Here is a 19,262-nt window from a genome sequence, read left to right on the forward strand (position 1 = left end):
TTTTGTCCTCCTAGAAAGAGAAGAGAAATCCCTTTGAACCCTAGAGCTGGTGCTATCACAACAGGCTCCACCAGAAACCCAGCTAACCTGCTGGTCTCTCAATCATTTATCAGAAACCAGTGGCCACCATCTCAAAACCAGAGCACCAATATGGCGTAATTCCTCTATAATTACTTGGTAATGTGAAGTCACCCACTGTTGGTCACAGCAGCACCTCTGGTGTTGAATGAGAATGACACACGGCCTAGCAGAGGACAGACCCGGGTGGAGGCAGGCATGATGTGTCTGATGGCAGAGGCACCTATCAGTACAACTAAGCAGTCACAGGACAGGGCATCACGTGCATTTCTACCCAACAGTCAACTGGATTTTTCTTCTAAACTGCTCTTGGTTCATGATACTAGAGTGGCAAGATCATATATACTGGATTATACAAGAAATCAAGACTCACAAGAGTGGCCTGGAGTTTTGTCTTTGACCTTTTAAACAAACGCACATATTAACAAACAGTCAACATCTAAATAGACTTTTATTTTTTCTTTTACTTACTTGGACAGAAAAGAAAATTCATTAGCTTCCATTAGAGTCTCCCTAAGTGTTGGAAATGCATTAAACTCAGAAATAGTGGACCTTGTAGAAAAGCATCACAAATTAAAAATAGATTTCTCCATGTGGTAAAAGTTCTTTCAATCCAATTAAAGGACACGGCAAAGGTGTTTTGAAACACAATTTAAAATTTGGCCTACAATCCGTGGCATCGAATTAAAACCGCAGGGCGAGGTGACATCGTGAACTGGGTAGATACGGTGTGATCTGGAGCATGCTGCCAGCAACACTTGTGATTAACCGGTGACAAGGAAGAACATCCCAAAGCCTGAGTCGAGGAGGTTTGCACTTGTAAAAATAAGGGGGCGACGTTAACCGGGTTGAAGGGAGATCACGTAACTTCAGAAATTACTCGTTTCTTATCGGTGGGGACAGCCAGACCAGCCGACCACCCTAGCGGAGGTCTCCCAGGGAGACGTGTGAACCTTGGTTCAGAGAAGGCCCAGGTGTTCTGAGAAGTAAGTAGAGCCCTTGCTGCCAGCTGCTCATCACGGAGGCCTTTCAGGCTTGTGGTGAGCAGACCCCAGGCCCTGGGAGTCACACGCAGCCAAGCTGTACAGGTGGGTCTGCCAATGCCCACCACACCATCACGAGGCGGGCAGTGAGGCTGGCCAGCACTGCCCAGTGACCACATGAGAGAGAGTGGTCACCCACAGAGACAATCTGTTGTCTCAGCCGTGCTGTGTATTTTCCAAGACAAGTAATTCTGCCGGTGACGGCGTCTGTGCAAAGCTCAGGCCCCCAGGCCCCCATGGTTTGATGGACACAAAGTACCCTTTCTGGCCCAGGTTCAGGCCAGGCCCGTGATCATGCAAGGAGCCACGACAGGGCGGGGTGAGAGGGTGAGGACAGAAGAGGGACATTGCCTTTTACAGAAGATCTTGAGCAACAGTAAGAAAATAACCTGAAGATATATCTAAAAATAAAAAACAGCGTCACACTTCACTGCCATTCTGTCACCGTCTTTCTCCCCATACACCAGCCACTCCGGGACAGGCAGGAGTGCCTCGTGCACACACCAGAGTGGCCCCACTCCCCATGCCAACACTGCCTTTCAGCGATGCCAGCCTGTGTTTTTTCTGCTACAAGCCCCGTTCTGAGCTGCCCACTTGAGGCAAACACTGGCAAACCCTCTGGGTTCCTACACACCCCCAAACAATCCCAGCTGGCTCCCTTCCCATGGCCTTCAGACACTGCGTGACCTGAACCACGTCGTGGACATCTTTCATCTTCACCAGCTCATTCCATCCCTGGCGCCCATGATGGCAGCAGCCCTCCCAGGTCCCCTGTGCTGAACGGGCTCCCCATGGCCTCCACAGGGATTGTGAGGGTGCCCTGCCCTGCGCTGGTGGCACGGAAGGTCTGGCTCAGGGCCACACCTGCAAGGTGCTCACTCCAAGGTGGTGGCCACTCTCCGGAGGGAAGCCGTGCTCTTCTCTGTGTGGAAACCGGATGGCGCCACCCTCTGACCAGGTCCGTGCTGGCCCCTCCAGAGGCCCTGAGCACCCTGCCTGGACTGCGGCCACACACAGGGTGTCTCCGGGTCTCTGGCCGGCAGGTCAGACGTCAGGCTCCCCCGTCCCTCCCTGGACCTGGTCCTTACCTAGCCTGGGCCACGCCCAGGACATCAGAGGCTTGGAGAGGTATCCTCCAGGCCCAGCAGCTCTTGCACGAGTCTCTCACCGAACTGGGCCCGGCTGTACCTCTTCACGTGATAGGCGTCTGACATCTTGTACAGAATGTAGGCATTATTGACCGCTATGCTGACGGCAAACCAGAACACCTGCTGCCAGGTCTTGTTCGGTTTATGAGAAATGAAATACCTAAGAGGACAGAAGGGTAAAAAGGGCTGACTCAGATGGTGCCCAGGCACCCCGTGCAGGAGAGATTCCCAAAGGCCTCGTTGGGCTCAACGGGGTGCTGTCGGGAGCATGGGGGTGGGAATCAGGCTGGGGAGGGGGGAACAAGGAGGGGGGAGGGCAGCTCTCACTGAGGCTCAGGCACGTGAACTTTACTTAAGATGAAAACAGTCCCTAGGAAGGGATCAGGTGTGAGGAGGCGGGCACCGCAGGGGCCACTGAAACCAGGAGTCAGGCCTGTGTGGTGCGGCTGGAGCTCGGAGGACGCAGGGCTGCGGGGCTTCCCTGTGTGACACGTCCTGAGCCTGTGTGGTGTGGCTGGAGCTCAGGAGGACACAGGGCTGCAGGGCTTCCCTGCACAAGTGCCGAGTGTCCCGAGCCCCTCCTGCTGCGACCACCCGCAGCTCCTCACTCTTCTCTTCACCACCCCTCCTTCCCCCAGACGGAGGACAGCTGTCACCTCAGGAGAGCCTTCTCTGCTGGAGAGCCCCGCCTCAGGACCCGCCCCTGTGCCGCTGTCCTCTGCATGCACGTGTGTCTCTGCACCCCAAATGCCGGGTGTTGGAGGGTCGGCAACCTCAGCACCACTGAAGTGCCCAGCCAGGGCAGCCTACGATGTCTGCTCCATCACACAGGCTGCCCTGTGAGCACCGCCCAGGCCAGTGAGCTGCCAGGCAGGCCAGGGCTCCAGGAAGACAGTGCAGTGACTCTGAGGGAGTGGGGCGCCCTCTACACCTGGCTTTTTCCAGGAGGCCCAGGTTCCTGCACTGCCCTCCCCACCAAGCAGCCTGGGAGACATCAATGACCCTCAAGCAGGGCTGAGAAAATGCCCACCGCCCTCTGGGTTAGTCTCGCCCTGTTTTAGATTGTGAGGTTCAGGCCCAGTAGTTAACAGGCCAAGGTTCAACAGCTCCCGATGTGGGCATGGGAGCTGCCTGGAGACAGCACTGGGGCATGAACACGTACACACACATGCGTGTGGTGCACACCATGTGTGCACTCATGATGATACCGTGCCTGAGCACACTCACACTCACACGTGAAATGACTAAGTAACCATGGCTCAGCCCAGTGACATGAGGGCCCGCGCCCCGTCTGCGGAGGGGACGCAGGGCAGGGCCTCAGGGACAATAGCGGGCGGGGTCGGCCTGATGGCGGACGTGGAAGAAGGGGAATAGACAGGGCCGCAGTGCAGGCGGCCAGGCAGTGGGAGGCGGGGGTGGCCGCGTGGCTGGGCCCTGGGGGGACGCCAGGCTGAGGGCTCAGGATTTCCTCTCTCAGGGTCTTCATCTGTCAACCCTGATAAGGGCAGCTGACCGCCCAGCAGCCCCCCGCTCTCAGCGGTGAGGCCCCCGCGACGCTTACCGGTGCCGGCTCACTTACTTGCTGTACTTGTCGTCGTACTTGCAGATGTAGCTGAGGTGGGCGGCGAAGGCCTCCACGGCCAAGGGGCAGGGGATCTCCCCGCTCCTCCTCTTGATGATCACTCCTGCAGAGACAGGCGGGGCATCCCCTCTGAGCCTCCCCTGCAGACCCCCATTCAGATCACGTTCTTCTCCATCCTGCCTGCTTGTCAAAACAGACAGCAGGGGAGAAGATGGGAAAAAACCACTATCAACAACATCACTGAAGCTTCAGGGGAGCTGAGGAAAACAAGGTCAGGTGAGCAAAGAACATGGAGCCACAGCACAGACCAGGGCAGGGCCCGCGGCAGATAATGGCGCAAAGGCGAGTGTGAGTGGAGTAGGGCTCAGCACCCGATGGGGCCCTGAGAGCAGAGAGGAGGCCAGGACTCACCAGCCCCCTCTTCCCTTCCCCAGGCTCCCACTCCTTCCGCCAGGTCTGAGAGCGGTGCGAGAAGGTGGCCACCTCCTGGCCCCCTGTCAGGGGGCCAGGGGACCAGTCCACCTGCTCTGCTCAAGGCAGGGTTCAGAAGAACCAGGAGCCACCTGACCCCAGGCTCCTCCATGCCTCCCGTGGACAGAACCCTTTACCCTTCACTGATCCTCAAATGCACTCTCTCACATGCCTTCAAACACCGTATAACTGAGTCCCAGGGCCATGACCAAAGTCATGGCAAGAGTGAAACATCCCACCGACCAGGAGTGAGAAGCAGAGAGAGATCAGTCAGCCCTCTCCAGCCTGCTGCCCAACAACCTGTCTTCCGAGACTCGTCCTGACTGGGGGGGCGTCCACTGCACCTCAGAGGTGATGTGTGGGCTGGAAGGACGGTCAAGTGTGGTGGGGGCTACACAGCATTTCCTCTGAGCAGCCTCCTCTGCAGCAGCACCATGTGGTGGAGAGTGCCACTGTTTCCAGGGATTAGTTCACAGGGCTGTGAAATGTTAGCGCTGCTTAAATACATGTGAGTAGTGAAAGTCGCTCAGTCGTATCCGACTCTTTGCGACGCCATGGACTATACAGTCCATTGAATTCTCCAGGCCAGAATAATGGAGTGGGTAGCCTTCCCTTCTCCAGTAGTTGAAGTAAAAATGGCTCGTCACCCCCTTCCTACTGAGGGACGGGCGGGAGACAAGAGTCACACAGGTCCATCTGCTGAGACTCAGCCCTAAACCAGAATAGTTTTTTTTTGCCTCCCATCCCTGCTCCCCAAATACTGACTTTCTGCACTGATGAAGTGTCTGGAGATCTTATGAGAGGCTGAGAAGCTCGCTCTGGAGGTGTGGGGGACGCTGGGGCTGCACCCAGGCAACACGCTTTCTAAAGCCTCAAGAGTTCAAAGGACCACGGTGCCCGTCCAGGGCCTTCTCCCAGTCAGAGGCTCCTGGGGCCCAGATCCTGAGAGAGGCTCTCTCCACAGAGACACTCTACTGCCAGGTGCCGCGGCCACACGCAGGTCCTCCAAGGCCGGGCTCTCCACCTCCACGGAGGGCGGTCTCTGTACAGCACCCTTCCTGCAGGGACCTGCCCTCAGCCTGTGCTCACCACCCAACCCCAAACACAAGTGAGCAAACACCCCCACCTCACGCCTGGCCTGGGTGCATGGCCTGGGGAGGCTTCCCATCGCTGGCTCTATTTTAATTTGCCTGACTTTCAACTACAGCCTCCTCTGGGGCTAAAGAGGCCCCTTAGGGCTTCCCAGATCCATGTGGGTATGAGCAGGTCAGGCCGTCTGATAAAATCCCCTCCCTTCTCTCTTCCCAAAGGCAGGGGAAGCCTCGCTGTGAGGCAGCAGGGTCCCAGCAGGTTGGGCCCACTCTCCAGGGATGAGGGTGTGGTGCTGGCCGGGGCCCTGCGGTCCCTACCGGCTGCCCTCAGCACCGGCAGGGCGGTAGTTCCAGGGCTGCTCACCCAGGTGTGAGAGGCCTGCTCCTCTCCTCTCGGGGGAAGAAGGTTCCTCCCTATTCCTTCACACTTTTGAACTTAAATGAGAATTACAGCTGGAAAGAGGAGACTGGCTTCAAAATCCAGGTTTCTGTCAGTCTCTTTGAGCATTTCTCCAAGGTTATTACCAGTCCAGCCTCCTCCCTGGTGATACCTTAGATTTCAGATACTACTCAAGATGAAAAGGGTGAGACTGCAGCCCTATTAATAGCCTTTTCTGAGGACTGAAAAACTTTAGACATTGGAAATATTGACAAGAGGTTATGTGATATTTATTGTCTCTGCTGACGTCATAACCAGGGATGATGTGTTCTCTCTGGGAGCACCCTTGTATGTCTGTGGCTGGGTGTGACCCTCTGCACATCTATATTCTAAGAGTTAACCTCTGTGACACTGTAGGTTCACGTGGGCCTATGACAGAACTACCTGTCTTCCTGTTGCAGGGGTCTGTCTCTCCACCTCCTCCAGGTTTTTTTCTGGCTGGGCTGACATCCTTTCTGCCCTTCTCTAAGTCTGAGCGAATGAGTCAAGACCTGACACACAGACCCGATGTCTGATATGCAGACATTCCACACCCACACGAGCGTCATGGACTCCGAACTCTATGGGCAAAGAGGGAGATGGAAGACTCAAAAAGGATTTGGCTCTTCTTGGGGATGACCCTGGGTAAATGACAGCATGTAACTTAAAGAGCCTGTGTACCCTCACACTGAAGACTGAGTGCTGAAGAATTGATGCTTTTGAACTATAATGTTAGAGAAGACTCTTGAGGGTCCCTTGGATTGCAAGGAGATCCAACCAGTCCATTCTAAAGGAGATCAATCCTGAATATTCACTGGAAGGACTGATGCTGAAGCTCCAATACTTTGGCCACCTGATACAAAGAGCCAAATCATTAGAAAAGACTCTGATGCTGGGAAAGGCTGAAAGCAGGAGGAGAAGGGGATGACAGAGGATGAGAGGGTTGGACGGCATGACTGACTCAATGGACTTGAGTTTGAGCAAGTTCAGGGAGATGGTGAAGGACAGGGAAGTCTGGCATGCTGCAGTCCATGGGGATGCAATGAATTGGACACAACTGAGTAACTGAACAACGACAGGGCTCACACTTTCTGAAAGAGGGCTCATTCTCCCTTAGAATCTGGAGTAAAGAATAATAAATCAATCCCTAAAATGTTCAGTATGAAAAGGCAAAAAGATGTGACACTGAAAGATGAACTGCCCAGGTTGGTAGGTGGCCAGTATGCTACTGGAGAAGAGCAGAAAAATAGTTCCAGAAGGAAAGAAGAGGCTGAGCCACAGTGGAAATAATGCCCAGTTGTGGATGTGTCTGATGATGACAGTAAAGTCTGATGCTGTAAAGAACAATATTGCATAGGAACCTAGAATGTTAGGTCCATGAAAAAAGGAATTGGAAGTGGTCAAACTGGAGATGGCAAGAGTGAACATCCACATTTTAGGAATCAGAGAACTAAAATGGACCCAAATGGGTGAATTTAATTCAGAGGACCATTATATCTACTACTGTGGGCAAGAATCCCTTAGAAGAAATGGAGTAGCCATCATAGGCAACAAGAGTCTGAAATGCAGTACTTGGGTACAATCTCAAAAGTGACAGAATGACCTCTGTTCGTTTTCAAGGCAAATCATTCAGTATCACAGTAATCCAGGTCTATGTTCCAACCATTAATGCTGAAGAAGCTGAACAGTTCTATAAAGACATACAAGAATTTCTAGAACTAACACCAAAAAAAGATGTCCTTTTCATCATAGGGGACTGGAATGCAAAAGTAGGAAGTCAAGAGACACCTTGAGTAACAGGCAAGTTTGGCCTTGGAGTATAAAATGAAGCAGGGCAAAGGCTAACAGAGTTTTGCCAAGAGAACACACTGGTCATAGCAAACACCCTCTTCCAACAACACAAGAGAAGACTCTACACATGGACATCACCAGATGGTCAATACCAAAATCAAATTGATTATATTCTTTGTAGCCAAAGATGGAGAAGCTCTATATAGTCAGCAAAAATAAGACTGGAAGCTGACTGTGGCTCAGATCATGAACTCCTTATTGCCAAATTCAGACTTAAATTGAAGAAAGTAGGGAAAACCACTAGACCATTCAGGTATGACCTAAATCAAATCCCTTATGATTATATAGTAGAAGTGACAAATAGATTCAAGGGATTAGATCTGATAGACAGAGTGGCTGAAGAACTATGGATGGAAGTTGGTGACATCATACAGGGGGCAGGAATCAAGATCATCCCGAAGAAAAAGAAATGCAAAAAGGCAAAATGGCTGTCTAAGGTGACCTTGCAAATAGCTGTGAAAAGAAGAGAAGTGAAAAGCAAAGGAGAAAAGGAAAGATATACCCATTTGAATGCAGAGTTCCAAAGAATAGCAAGGAGAGAGAAGAAAGCCTTCCTCAGTGATCAATGCAAAATAAAGGTAAACAATAGAATAGGAAAGACTAGAGATCTCTTCAAGAAAATTAGAGATACCAAGGGAACATTTCATGCAAAGATGGGCACAATACAGGACAGAAATGGTATGGCTCCAACAGATGCAAAAGATATTAAGAAGAGGTGGCAAGAAAACACAGAAGAACTACACAAAAAAGATCATAATGACCCAGATAACCATGATGGTGTGATCACTAACCTGGAGCCAGACATTCTGGAGTGCGAAGTCAAGTGGGCCTTAGGAAGCATCACTATGAACAAAGCTAGTGGAGGTGATGGAATTCCAGTGGAGCTATTTCAAATCATAAAAGATGATGCTGTGGAAGTCCTGCACTCAATATGTTAGCACATTTGGAAAACTCAGCAGTGGTCACAGGACTGGAAAAGGTCAGTTTTCATTCAAATCCCAAAGAAAAATAATCCCAAAGGATGCTCAAACTACTGCACAATTGCACTCATTTCACACGGCAGCAAAGTACTGCTCAAAGTTCTTCAAGCTAGGCTTCAACAGTACACGAACCGAGAACTTCCAGATGTTTAAGTTGGCTTTAGAAAAGGTAGAGGAACAAGAGATCAAACTGCCAACATCTGCTGGATCATAGAAAAAGCAAGAGAATTAAAAAAAAAAATCTACTTCTGCTTCACTGACTATGCTAAAGGCTTTGATTGTGTGGATCACAACAAACTGGAAAATTCTTCATGAGATGAGAATACCAGACCACTTTACCTGCCTCCTGTGAAACCTGTATGCAGGTCAAGAAGCAACAGTTAGAATGGGACATGTACAACAGACTGGTTCCAAATCAAGAAAGGAGTACGTCAAGGCTGTATATTGTCACCCTGCTTATTTAACTTATATACAGAGTACATCATGCAAAATGCCGGGCTGGATGAAGCACAAGCTGGAGTCAAGATTGCCAGGAGAAATGTCAATAACTTCAGATTCCCTGGTGGCTCAGGTGGTAAAGCGTCTGCCTACAATATGGGAGACTTGGGTTCAATTGCTGCGTCGGGAAGATCCTCTGCAGAAGGAAATAGCCACCTACTCCAGTACTCTTGCTTGGAAAATTCCATGGATGGAGGAGCCTGGTAGGCTACAGTCCATGGGGTGGCAAAGAGATGGACATGACTTACTGACTTCACTCTCTTCTTTCACTTCAGATATGCAGATGACACCACCCTTCTGGCAGAAAGCGAAAAGGAACAAAAGAGCCTCCTGATGAAGGTCAAAGAGGAGAGTGAAAAAGCTGACTTAACATTCAAAACATTCAAACAAAACTCAACATTCAAAAAAAAGATCATGGCATCTGGTCCCATCACTTCATCACAAATAGATGGGGAAACAATGGAAACAGTGACAGAATTTATCTTTTAGGGCTCCAAAATCACTGCAGATAGTGACTGCAGCCATGAAACTAAAAGACGCTTGCTCCTTGGAAGAAAAGCTATGACTAACCTAGACAGCGTATTAAAAAGCAGAGACATCACTTTGCTGACAAAGGTCAAAGCTATGGTTTTTCCAGTAGTCATGTATGGATGTGGGAGCTGGACTACAAACAAGGCTGAGCTCTGAAGAATTGGTGCTTTTGAACTGAGGTGTTGGAGAAGACTCTTGAGAGTCCCTTGACTGCATGGAGATCCAATCAGTCCATCCTAAAGGAAATCAACCCTGAATATTCATTGGAAGGACTGATGCTGAAGCTGAAACTCCAATACTTTGGACACTTGATACAAAAAGCTGACTCACTGGAAAAGACCTTGATGTTGGGAAAGACTGAAGGCAGGAGGAGAAGGTGATGACAGAGGATGAGATGGTTGGATGGTAACGCTGACTCAATGGACTTGAGTTTGAGCAAGCTCAGGGAGATGATGAAGGACAGAGAAGCCTGGCATGCTGCAGTCCATGGGATCACAAAGGTTAAAACTCGACTGAGTGACTAAACAACAAACTGTTCATAAGTAGTTACATGTTTTCTGAAATGGGAAATTCTGCTCATCTTTTAGAAGAGCATATATGTTCATAATAGAAGACAGTATAAAGCTGGCAAGCAATCTTTAGAACATAGGAGACTCTGTCATCTGGGTGATATTTAAAATAAGTAGGGAAAAAATAATTATTTGATCAATGGTTCGGGAACAGAGGTGGGGCTGCTTGGTCAACCAATCTTTGCCACTTATCAAAAAAAAATAGTAGCACCTTGACTGATGCCACATACCAAAATAAATTCCAAGTGCAAAGAGCACAAAATCACATTATTAAACAACCAGGTGAACTATTTACTTACCTGGCCTTGGGCCAGAGCAGGGGTTTTTTAAGCATGAGAACAAATAACATGGTTAACAGCAGTGCATGCCTGCTAAGTCTGATTCTGTGCGACCCTATGGACTGTAGCCCACCAGGCTCCTCTGTCCATGGGATTTTCCTGGCAAAAACTGGAGTGGCTTGCCATATCCTCCTCCATGGGTCTTCCCAGCTCAGGGACCGAACCCCAGTCCCTTAGGTCTCCCATATTGGTAAGCAGGTTCTTCACGACAAGTGCCACCTAGGAAGCCCCTCCACAGCTGTGCCGATGTGGAAATGAAAACCCTTTGAATGTTAAAAATACTGACCATAAATAAAAGCAAAAGGAAAACAAATGCATAAAAATACCTGCTATGGGCACAAAATCTTTCATAACGTGTCAAGTTCCTAAGACAAGTACTTCTAATGAAAAATTTATAAGAACATGACAAAATCATTGAAAATCAGCTAATAAACACATGAAGAGATGTTCAACCTCACCAACAGTCATGACAATTTATAGTTAAAATTTTATAGCATTTGCAGCCATCTTATTGACAAATTTAGAAAAGAAAACAAATACAGTGTTGGCATAGCAGGAGAAATCTCAGTCTCTTGTAACCACTGCAGTGGTAATAAGTACAGCCTTTTGGCACAGCATCAGAGTCTTAAAACCATTCAGACCCTTCGGCACAACCGTTTAACTTTTAGATTTATTCTGAGGAAGCGATCAAAGATGTACCTGAAGATTTATCTATAAAAATCTTCACTATATCACTCTTCCTATTGTGAAAAAAATGATCATTAATAGGGAGCAAGGTAAAGAATTATGACACAATCTAAGGATGAAATACTAGGTCGTTTTAAAAAATAATGTTTTTGAAGCACAGCAGAAGGACAATCACACCAGAACTATCTCCATTAAGCAGCAAGGCCCTTGGGTGGAACCAGGAAAAGGACTCCAAGTGGGGAGCATGCCGACATCAGAGCTTCTACTCTGTGAGCCCCTTTTACTCTGTGAGACCCATACCCAGGGTCTCCTCTCTCCCAGATGGGCTCACAGTGTCCACAGGCCCTAACGGGGTGGGGAGGGCTCAGGGGCTTGGAGGTGGGGGTCGGTCTGTGGCCAGGTTGTGGACACACACCTCGAGATTTTTAAGGGTGTCTAGGATTTGGAACTTCATGATTAGTAACAGAGAGCACACTTTAGAAAAGGAAAGTATCACTGAACTGAACACGAATACTCGTTTCCGCTTATTTAAAAACCAACCCTCCCAATTTTATTGTCTTTGCCCCTTAACAGCCTCCTGCTCCTTCCCTTGGTCTAATCAAAGGGCTCTAGTCTTTGAGACTTAGGGTTTTCGACCCCATTGCAGGCTTTTCCCTAACGTTCCCAGATGCAGTCTTTTCTCTGCCACCTCACTGCACCAGTTCAGACATGGGCAATCTCCTGCTTTGGGACATCGCTTCAGAGGCCATCACTTAAAATAATTTGGTGGGAAGCAACTCCAACATCTTAGACCCACACCTTCCAAGCTACTTCCAGGAGATACCTTCCAAGAGATCCTCTGGTCCCGCCCCGAGGCCCAAGCCGAAAGACAGCAGAAGTCCAGGGCAATCCAGCCTTCAGCTGACAAGGGCAATTCCAAAACTCTCCTCTATGTGCCCTTGATATAGAACCTGATGGGTCGGCTTTTGCCACCCCCACCCCCACACCCCTGAGTGGGGTAACAACACCCATGTGCCTTGATTGTAACCTGCACTGAAATGTTACACGAGGTGTGTGTGGAGGTGAGGGATGGGGATAAGTGAACGAGAGATGCTAAATACCACACACACGACATATATACACACATACCACACACATGCATACACGCATAGCAATACACACACTACACACACACCCCTGAGTTCCTTGGCAGTGTTCCTTTAATAGTAAAGACTGCCATGCTAAGTTGCTTCAGTTGTGTCTGAATCTGTATGGACTGTAGCCCACCAGGCTCCTCTGTCCATGGGATTCTCCAGGCAAGAATACTGGAGTGGGTTGCCATTCCCTTCTCCAGGGGATCTTTCTGACCCACCGATCCAACTGGCGTCTCTTAACGCCTCAGGTTAAGGCGTCTCTTAACCTGCATTAGCAGGCAGGTTCTTCACCACTAGCACCACCTGGGAAGCCCAATAGTAAAGACAAAGATGTCTTAACGTAAAGGAACCCAAGGGACGTTTCAAGTACACTCCAAGTGAAAGGCACTCAGCTATGTCTGACTCTTTGCAACCCCGTGGCCTGCTCCTCTGTTCACAAAATTCTCCAGGCCAGAATACTGGAGTGCGTAGCTGCTCCCTTCTCCAGGGGATTTTCCGAACCCAAGTCTCCTGCAATGCAGGTGGATTCTCTGAGCCACCAGGGAAGTTGTAAGTACTTTTGTAAAGGGTCCCTTTGTCATTGCAATTTCCTTTTCTGCTGTTTAATAATGTTTGAGCTGTGGGTTCCCTTAAATACAAACATTGAAAGATAAGAATGGTTGACTTTTGTCCTCCTCCCATGAGATTAGATTTTTCAAAGAATCCTAAATGATGAAGCAATTATGTAAATGTTGTTCAACAGAGCCAATTATCACACTATGTATGACCTAGGGACCTACGGGGGAACTGCTCAGGTCATCTGCAAAGGCCAGCCTCATGGCTTCTCCTGATGTAACAAGTCCCCAGGCGCTGACAGCCTGTGGGCACAGGAGGGACAGCCTCCATGTAAGAGGCAGCAGGCATCACCCACTCCACGGCCTAGAGCTAAAGAGGGGCAGGGGTCAAGCCCAGCCTCCAGAGCCCCACCTGGGGCCCCCAGTATGCCCACCTTGCTGCACGGGCGAGTAGGCATTGGTCAGGAAGCGGAAGTGCCCCTTGTTGTACCAGCAGATCAGGGACATGCTCCCCTTCATCCGGATGCTGTGCTGGCCCCGGGCAGGTGGTGTGGCTGGGCTGCTTAGCATGGAGGGCGGCAGGCCGGTGCAGTCACTCTTCCTGGAGCTGAGCAGGCCACAACAGTAGATCCCTGCGGGTAAAGGGACCGCACAGCCTCAGGGCGGCTCCCCTGCTTCCCCAGGAGAGATGGGAAATTTTGGAGTTTTCATCCCAGATGTGCTGCCTCCCCCACACTTCTGTATGTATCTAAGATCACACAGAAGATCTAACACAAGCAGAGCATCGGCAGTAAGACAGCAGTTCTCACGGCCAGAGGGCTTGCGACCTGCCAGTACAGGGCTGAACCTGTGGACCCATTCTCCCATCTGCTTCTAGAACTTCTGAGCTCACATGATGCACATGAACTCAGGCTCTTAGTTGGGCAGGCGGAGACAGGCATCATTAAACCCAAACCAGCTATGTACCCTACCCCTCTCACCAAGACTCGCCATCTGCAGGGCACTTCAGGAAGCTCTGCCTATGTGCAGCCAAGTGAAAGGCAGAGGGAGGAGTCATCACATGACATGTGCTTTGTGGGGGTGGTGAGTGGCGGAGTTTTCTGGGGGAAGAGCTTGAGCAGGGCCTCTGAACCCTAGAATGTTGCCTGCAGCAGGAGCCCTGCAAGCAGAGACCAACCGAAATAAGGAGGCTTCTCCAAATTCTTCCAGGACTCGAGGTCTTTCCTGGTCCTCATTGCTCATGGCCCCGCCTTGGGAGCCATGGGGAAGCCCACTTCTCCCCATGCCCAGAGGAGACGTGAAGGGGCATTCTGACTAGAGACAGGGGAATCGTCTCCCCAATGTCATGGGCATGAATTTCTGGTCACCTTCTGTGGTGGAAGGACTCTGATGATCTCCTGTCCTTCCGCCACCTCAGTCAGACCCTTGGGGGGCACACCCAGTCTTGCTGCCCAAAAGAAGAGGGCTCCCCACAGCTCCCACCAACGGGATCCAAATACCCAGACTGCGAGATTTACAAACAAGAATCTGTCTTCAAAACAAGAAGAGAATTTAGATGAATGAGGATAACGTTTAAAATTGCCCACCAGGCTTGATGAACACAACCACCCAAAGAGCAGCTGCATTTTTCTAACAGAAGAAGAGAATCTAGCAGTGCACAAGTTTAGTTGTGAAAATAGCAATTCTCATGTGAATACTGTTACAAAGCGGTCTCCATGCGCCCAGGAGCTCAGCCAGGCTCTCGGCTATGACTTCAACCCTGGCTGCCTGTCAGAATTTCCTGGGGTCACCAGACCAGAGAACGCAGAGTCCCTGCCCATGGAGGCAGCCATCCATGGGCAACGTGGAGACCACCTCCTCGCACGTCAGGCATTGCAGGGGAAGCCCAGGAGGTCATATGCGAGGGTTCACAGCCTCAGATGCTTCTAACAGGTAACAAAATCTTTGCTTTTGGAAAAACTCAAATTCCATGTCTAATTATTTTTTTCCACTAAAAGATTCTCCTCCATCCTCTAGTTCCCTGAGCGGGGAGAATCCTCTTCTTCCCAGAACACAGGCCAGCGGCCCAGGTCTCGGGGAAGCCTTTGGTGCCCCAACTCTGTACCTACCATTCCCGCCAGGCCCACGCTATGAGAGCGTCCTAACAATACCATGTGACCCTCGGTCCAGGTGACGAGGTGGTATGAGGTGGCCTCGGGCCTGCAGGGCCCACGGAAACCGTTAGCACAGTTCTGGGAACCCTGGGGGTTCCACGCCATGCCCGTGACACTCACACTGGGAGCCGAGCAGCCAGTGGACACGGCAGCCCTAGTGCTCACCACATGCTCTTACATGGGGACACTCGGCGCTGCGTTCGTGAGCGTTGGGGCCAATTTTCTCCAACTTGACCTCCACGGCCCTGCTTCACAAAGTCTGATCTGTCCACACTGAATTCTCTCAACAATTAAACCCTGAGCCCTGCTGGAACCAGCGTAGTGAGGTACAGCCCAGGTTGGCAGAAGGAAAGCACCCAGGGGCTGCCTCATCACAGTCGCTGAGGCTGCAGGTTGGCAGCTGTGGGCTCCCCATTACTTGAGAGGGTTTGGTTTTAAGGCCAGACTTCAGATCTGTTGCTAAGCAACAGGTCTGCAATTTCAGTCTCTGGAGGAGCTGAGTGGGGGTGTTCTAGGTTTTTCTGAGTGGACGGAATATAAATCCCAAATGCAGGACCAAGTGAAGACAGATGCAGCCTGCCATGGGGCTCCCCGACTCAGCCAGGATCTGCTTCTATAGCCCCAGTTCTTCCAGAGCCATGGAAGGCTTGCTCAATTTTTCAACAAATGAACCAGGCATTTTAGCACTGAGGGGAGCTAACACCTTTCTGAGGCCCACTGTGCAGCTGCCTGTATTAATCCACACAATTCTCTGTCCAACTGGAAGGGGTGACATTACAGTTTGCAGAATGCAGAATTCAGACTCCCTAAGAGCCTTAGGAGAAGCTGTGCCTTGATGCTGTGGATTTAATATTTGTGCCCCACTCCCAATTCCTACGTCGAAAACCTAATGCCTGATGTGAGGTGATGGTATCTGGAAGTGGGCCTTCAGGAGGCGATTGGGTCAGGAGGGTAGAGCCCTCATGGATAGGATTGGTGCCCTTATAAAAGAGGTCCCACAGAGTTCCCTCACCCCTTTCCCCACGTGAGGACACAGGGAGAAGTCTGCAGCCTCATCTAGCCATGCTGGCACCCCGTCCTGGACGTCCAGCCTCTGCAATTGTGAGCAATAAATCCCTGTTGTCTATGAGTCACTCACTCTGTAGCACTTTGTTACAGCAGCCCATAAAACGCTAGCAAAACTCCTTGGATGGCCTGGTCTCATCACAAAGGACATGAAGAGGAGCACCCAGAAAACCTGTACCGACCTGTCCCCTAGACCACGAGCTTGAGACAGGTTTCCATCCACATCTCCTGGGCCCAGCAGGGCGGGCAGGCAGCAGGCCCTCAGGCTCAGGCCTCCTCGTCAGGCATTCTGGGGGCCATGCTGCTCACAACACACCCGTACCCCCAGCCCCATCTCCGCACTTCTCCAGGGGAGGGTCCTCATTCAACCCGGTCCCCACTTGACAAACCTTGCTTTTCAAACTCTTCAAAGAGGGTCAGGCTGGTGATGCTGGGCCCGGTGAAGATGATGTAGTTCTTCCCGGCTGCGTTCCGGCACAGGCTCCTGGCCACCATGCTGTGCAGCTGGGGCTTGTTCTTCAGTGCATCCAGCCCATCAGGGCCACTGCCTTCCTTCAAGTGGACATAAATCTGCATCAGAAACACACAGGGGTCAGTGAGCTCACAGCAGGACCAGGCTGGGGTCCAATCATTCAGGAAGCACAGGCTTTTGCCACCAGGCCAGGAATGTGGGAAAGTAACCCCCTTTCAGGCCATCTGTTCCACAGCCCCCACTGGCCCCGTCATCTCTGTGATCCACAGAGACTGCTCACTTCCTGGCTGCCCTGCAGCCCAGTGCCTCAGCCCAAGACTGCAGTTCAGACCTGCCAGAGTAGAGAAGGAAAAAGGTCAAATAGTTACAAGTAATGCATCTGGCCGCTGAGATCAAATGCAAACACATTCGCCTGTTCTGAAGCACAGAAGTCATGTTCACAGTAAACAGAAATAAAGGCTACTTCCCCTGTAAGAACGGATCTGTGTACTTTCTGTTTGCATACAGCTTTTTCATTTACAAAGCATGTCCACAGTTACCATAACCACTAGGTGGGCAGAAGGGGCAGCATTCACTTCATACTGCAGAGGGAGAGACGGGATTTAAAACCCATGTGACACCCCAGGACCAGCGAAGAGGATGTGCTGGAATTCAGTTCAGTTCAGTTCAGTAGCTCAGTCATGTCTGACTCTTTGCAACCTCATGAACTGCAGCATGCCAGGCCTCCCTGTCCAACACCAACTCCCGGAGTCTACCCAAACCCATGTCCATTGTGTCGGTGATGCCATCCAACCATCTCATCCTCTGTCATCCCCTTCTCCTCCTGCCTCAATCTTTCCCAGCATCAGGGTCTTTTCAAATGAGTCAGCCCTTCACATCAGGTGGCCAAAGTATTGGAGTTTCAGCTTCAAAATCAGTCCCTCCAGTGAACACCCAGGACTGATCTCCTTTAGGATAGACTGGTTGGATCTCCTTGCAGTCCAAGGGACTCTCCAGAGTCTTCTCCAACACCACAGTTCAAAAGCATCAATTCTTCGGAGCTCAGCTTTCTTTATAGTCCAACTCTCATGCCCATATGTGACTACTAGAAAAACCATAGCCTTGACTAGACAGACCTTTGCTGGCAAACTAATGTCTCTGCATTTTAATACGCTGTCTAGGTTGGTCACAACTTTCCATCCAAGGAGTAAGCGTCTTTTAATTTCATGGCAGCAATCACCATCTGCAGTGATTTTGGAGCCCCCCAAAATAAAGTCAGCCACTGTTTCCACTGTTTCCCCATCTATCTGCCATGAAGTGATAGGACCAGATGCCATGATTTTAGTTTTCAAATGTTGAGCTTTAAGCCTACTTTTTCACTCTCCTCTTTCACTTTCATCAAGAGGCTCTTTAGTTCTTCATTTTCTGCCATAAGGGTGGTGTCATCTGCATATCTGAGGTTATTGATATTTAGCCCAGCATCTTGATTCCAGCTTGTGCTTCCTCCAGTCCAGCATTTCTCATGATGTACTCTGCATATAAATTAAATAAGCAGGGTGACAATATACAGCTTTGACGTACTCCTTTTCTGATTTGGAGCCAGACTGTTGTCCCATGTCCAGTTCTAACTGTTGCTTCCTGACCTGCATACAAATTTCTCAAGAGGCAGGTCAGGTGGTCTGGTATTCCTGTCTCTTTCAGAATTTTCCACAGTTTATTGTGATCCACACAGTCAAAGGCTTTGGCATAGTCAATAAAGCAGAAATAGATGTTTTTCTGGAACTCTCTTCCTTTTTCCATGATCCAGTGGATGTTGGCAATTTGATCTCTGGTTCCTCTGCCTTTTCTAAAACCAGCTTGAACATCTGGAAGTTCACGGTTCACGTATTGCTGAAGCCTGGATTGGAGAATTTTGAGCATTACTTTACTAGTGTGTGAGATGAGTGCAATTGTGCAGTAGTTTGAGCATTCTTTGGCATTGCCTTTCTTTGGAACTGGAATGAAAACTGACATTTTCCAGTCTGGTGACCACTGCTGAGTTTTCCAAATTTGATGACATATTGACTGCAGCACTTTCACAGCATCATCTTTCAGGATTTGAAATAGCTCAACTGGAATTCCATCACCTCCACTAGCTTTGTTCGTAGTGATGCTTCCTAAGGCCCACTTAATTTCATATTCCAGGACGTCCGGCTCTAGGTGAGTGTGAGTGATCACATCTTTGTGATTATCTGGGTCCTGAAGATCTTTTTTGTACAGTTCTTTTGTGTATTCTTGCCACCTCTCTTAATATCTTCTGCTTCTGTTAGGTCCATACCATTTCTGTTCTTTATTGAGCCCATCTTTGCATGAAATGTTCCCTTGGTAGCTCTAATTTTCTTGAAGAGATCTCTAGTCTTTCCCTTTCTATTGTTTCCTCTATTTCTTTGCATTGATTGCTGAGGAAGGCTTTCTTATCTCTCCTTGCTATTCTTTGGAACTCTGCATTCAAATGGGTATATCTTTCCTTTTCTCCCTTGCTTTTCGCTTCTCCTCTTTTCACAGGTATTTGTAAGGCCTCCCCAGACAGCCATTTTACTTTTTTGCGTTTCTTTTTCTTGGGGATGGTCTTGCTACTTGTC

General features: G+C 49.8%; 1 protein-coding gene across 2 annotated transcripts in view; it reads right to left on the reverse strand.

Annotated features, from left to right (window-relative positions):
- Window positions 1–510: 510 nt before the first annotated feature.
- Window positions 511–19,262, reverse strand: part of PGBD5 (piggyBac transposable element derived 5) — a 97,834-nt gene continuing 79,082 nt past the window's right edge. Inside the window, exons 4-8 of one of the 2 annotated variants that reach the window (XM_027530575.1) lie at window positions 16,580–16,760; window positions 13,407–13,604; window positions 3,849–3,954; window positions 2,210–2,429; window positions 511–1,522 (exon numbers count right to left, since the gene is read on the reverse strand). In XM_027530575.1, the coding sequence (XP_027386376.1) occupies window positions 2,234–2,429; window positions 3,849–3,954; window positions 13,407–13,604; window positions 16,580–16,760 (681 nt within the window). In that variant the 3' untranslated portion in view covers window positions 511–1,522; window positions 2,210–2,233. Of the gene's footprint in view, window positions 2,430–3,848; window positions 3,955–13,406; window positions 13,605–16,579; window positions 16,761–19,262 lie in introns of both variants that reach the window. The other variant, XM_027530574.1, reaches the window with a different exon arrangement.

The sequence above is a fragment of the Bos indicus x Bos taurus genome, chromosome 28 (assembly GCF_003369695.1).
Source record: "Bos indicus x Bos taurus breed Angus x Brahman F1 hybrid chromosome 28, Bos_hybrid_MaternalHap_v2.0, whole genome shotgun sequence".
NCBI lineage: Eukaryota > Metazoa > Chordata > Mammalia > Artiodactyla > Bovidae > Bos > Bos indicus x Bos taurus.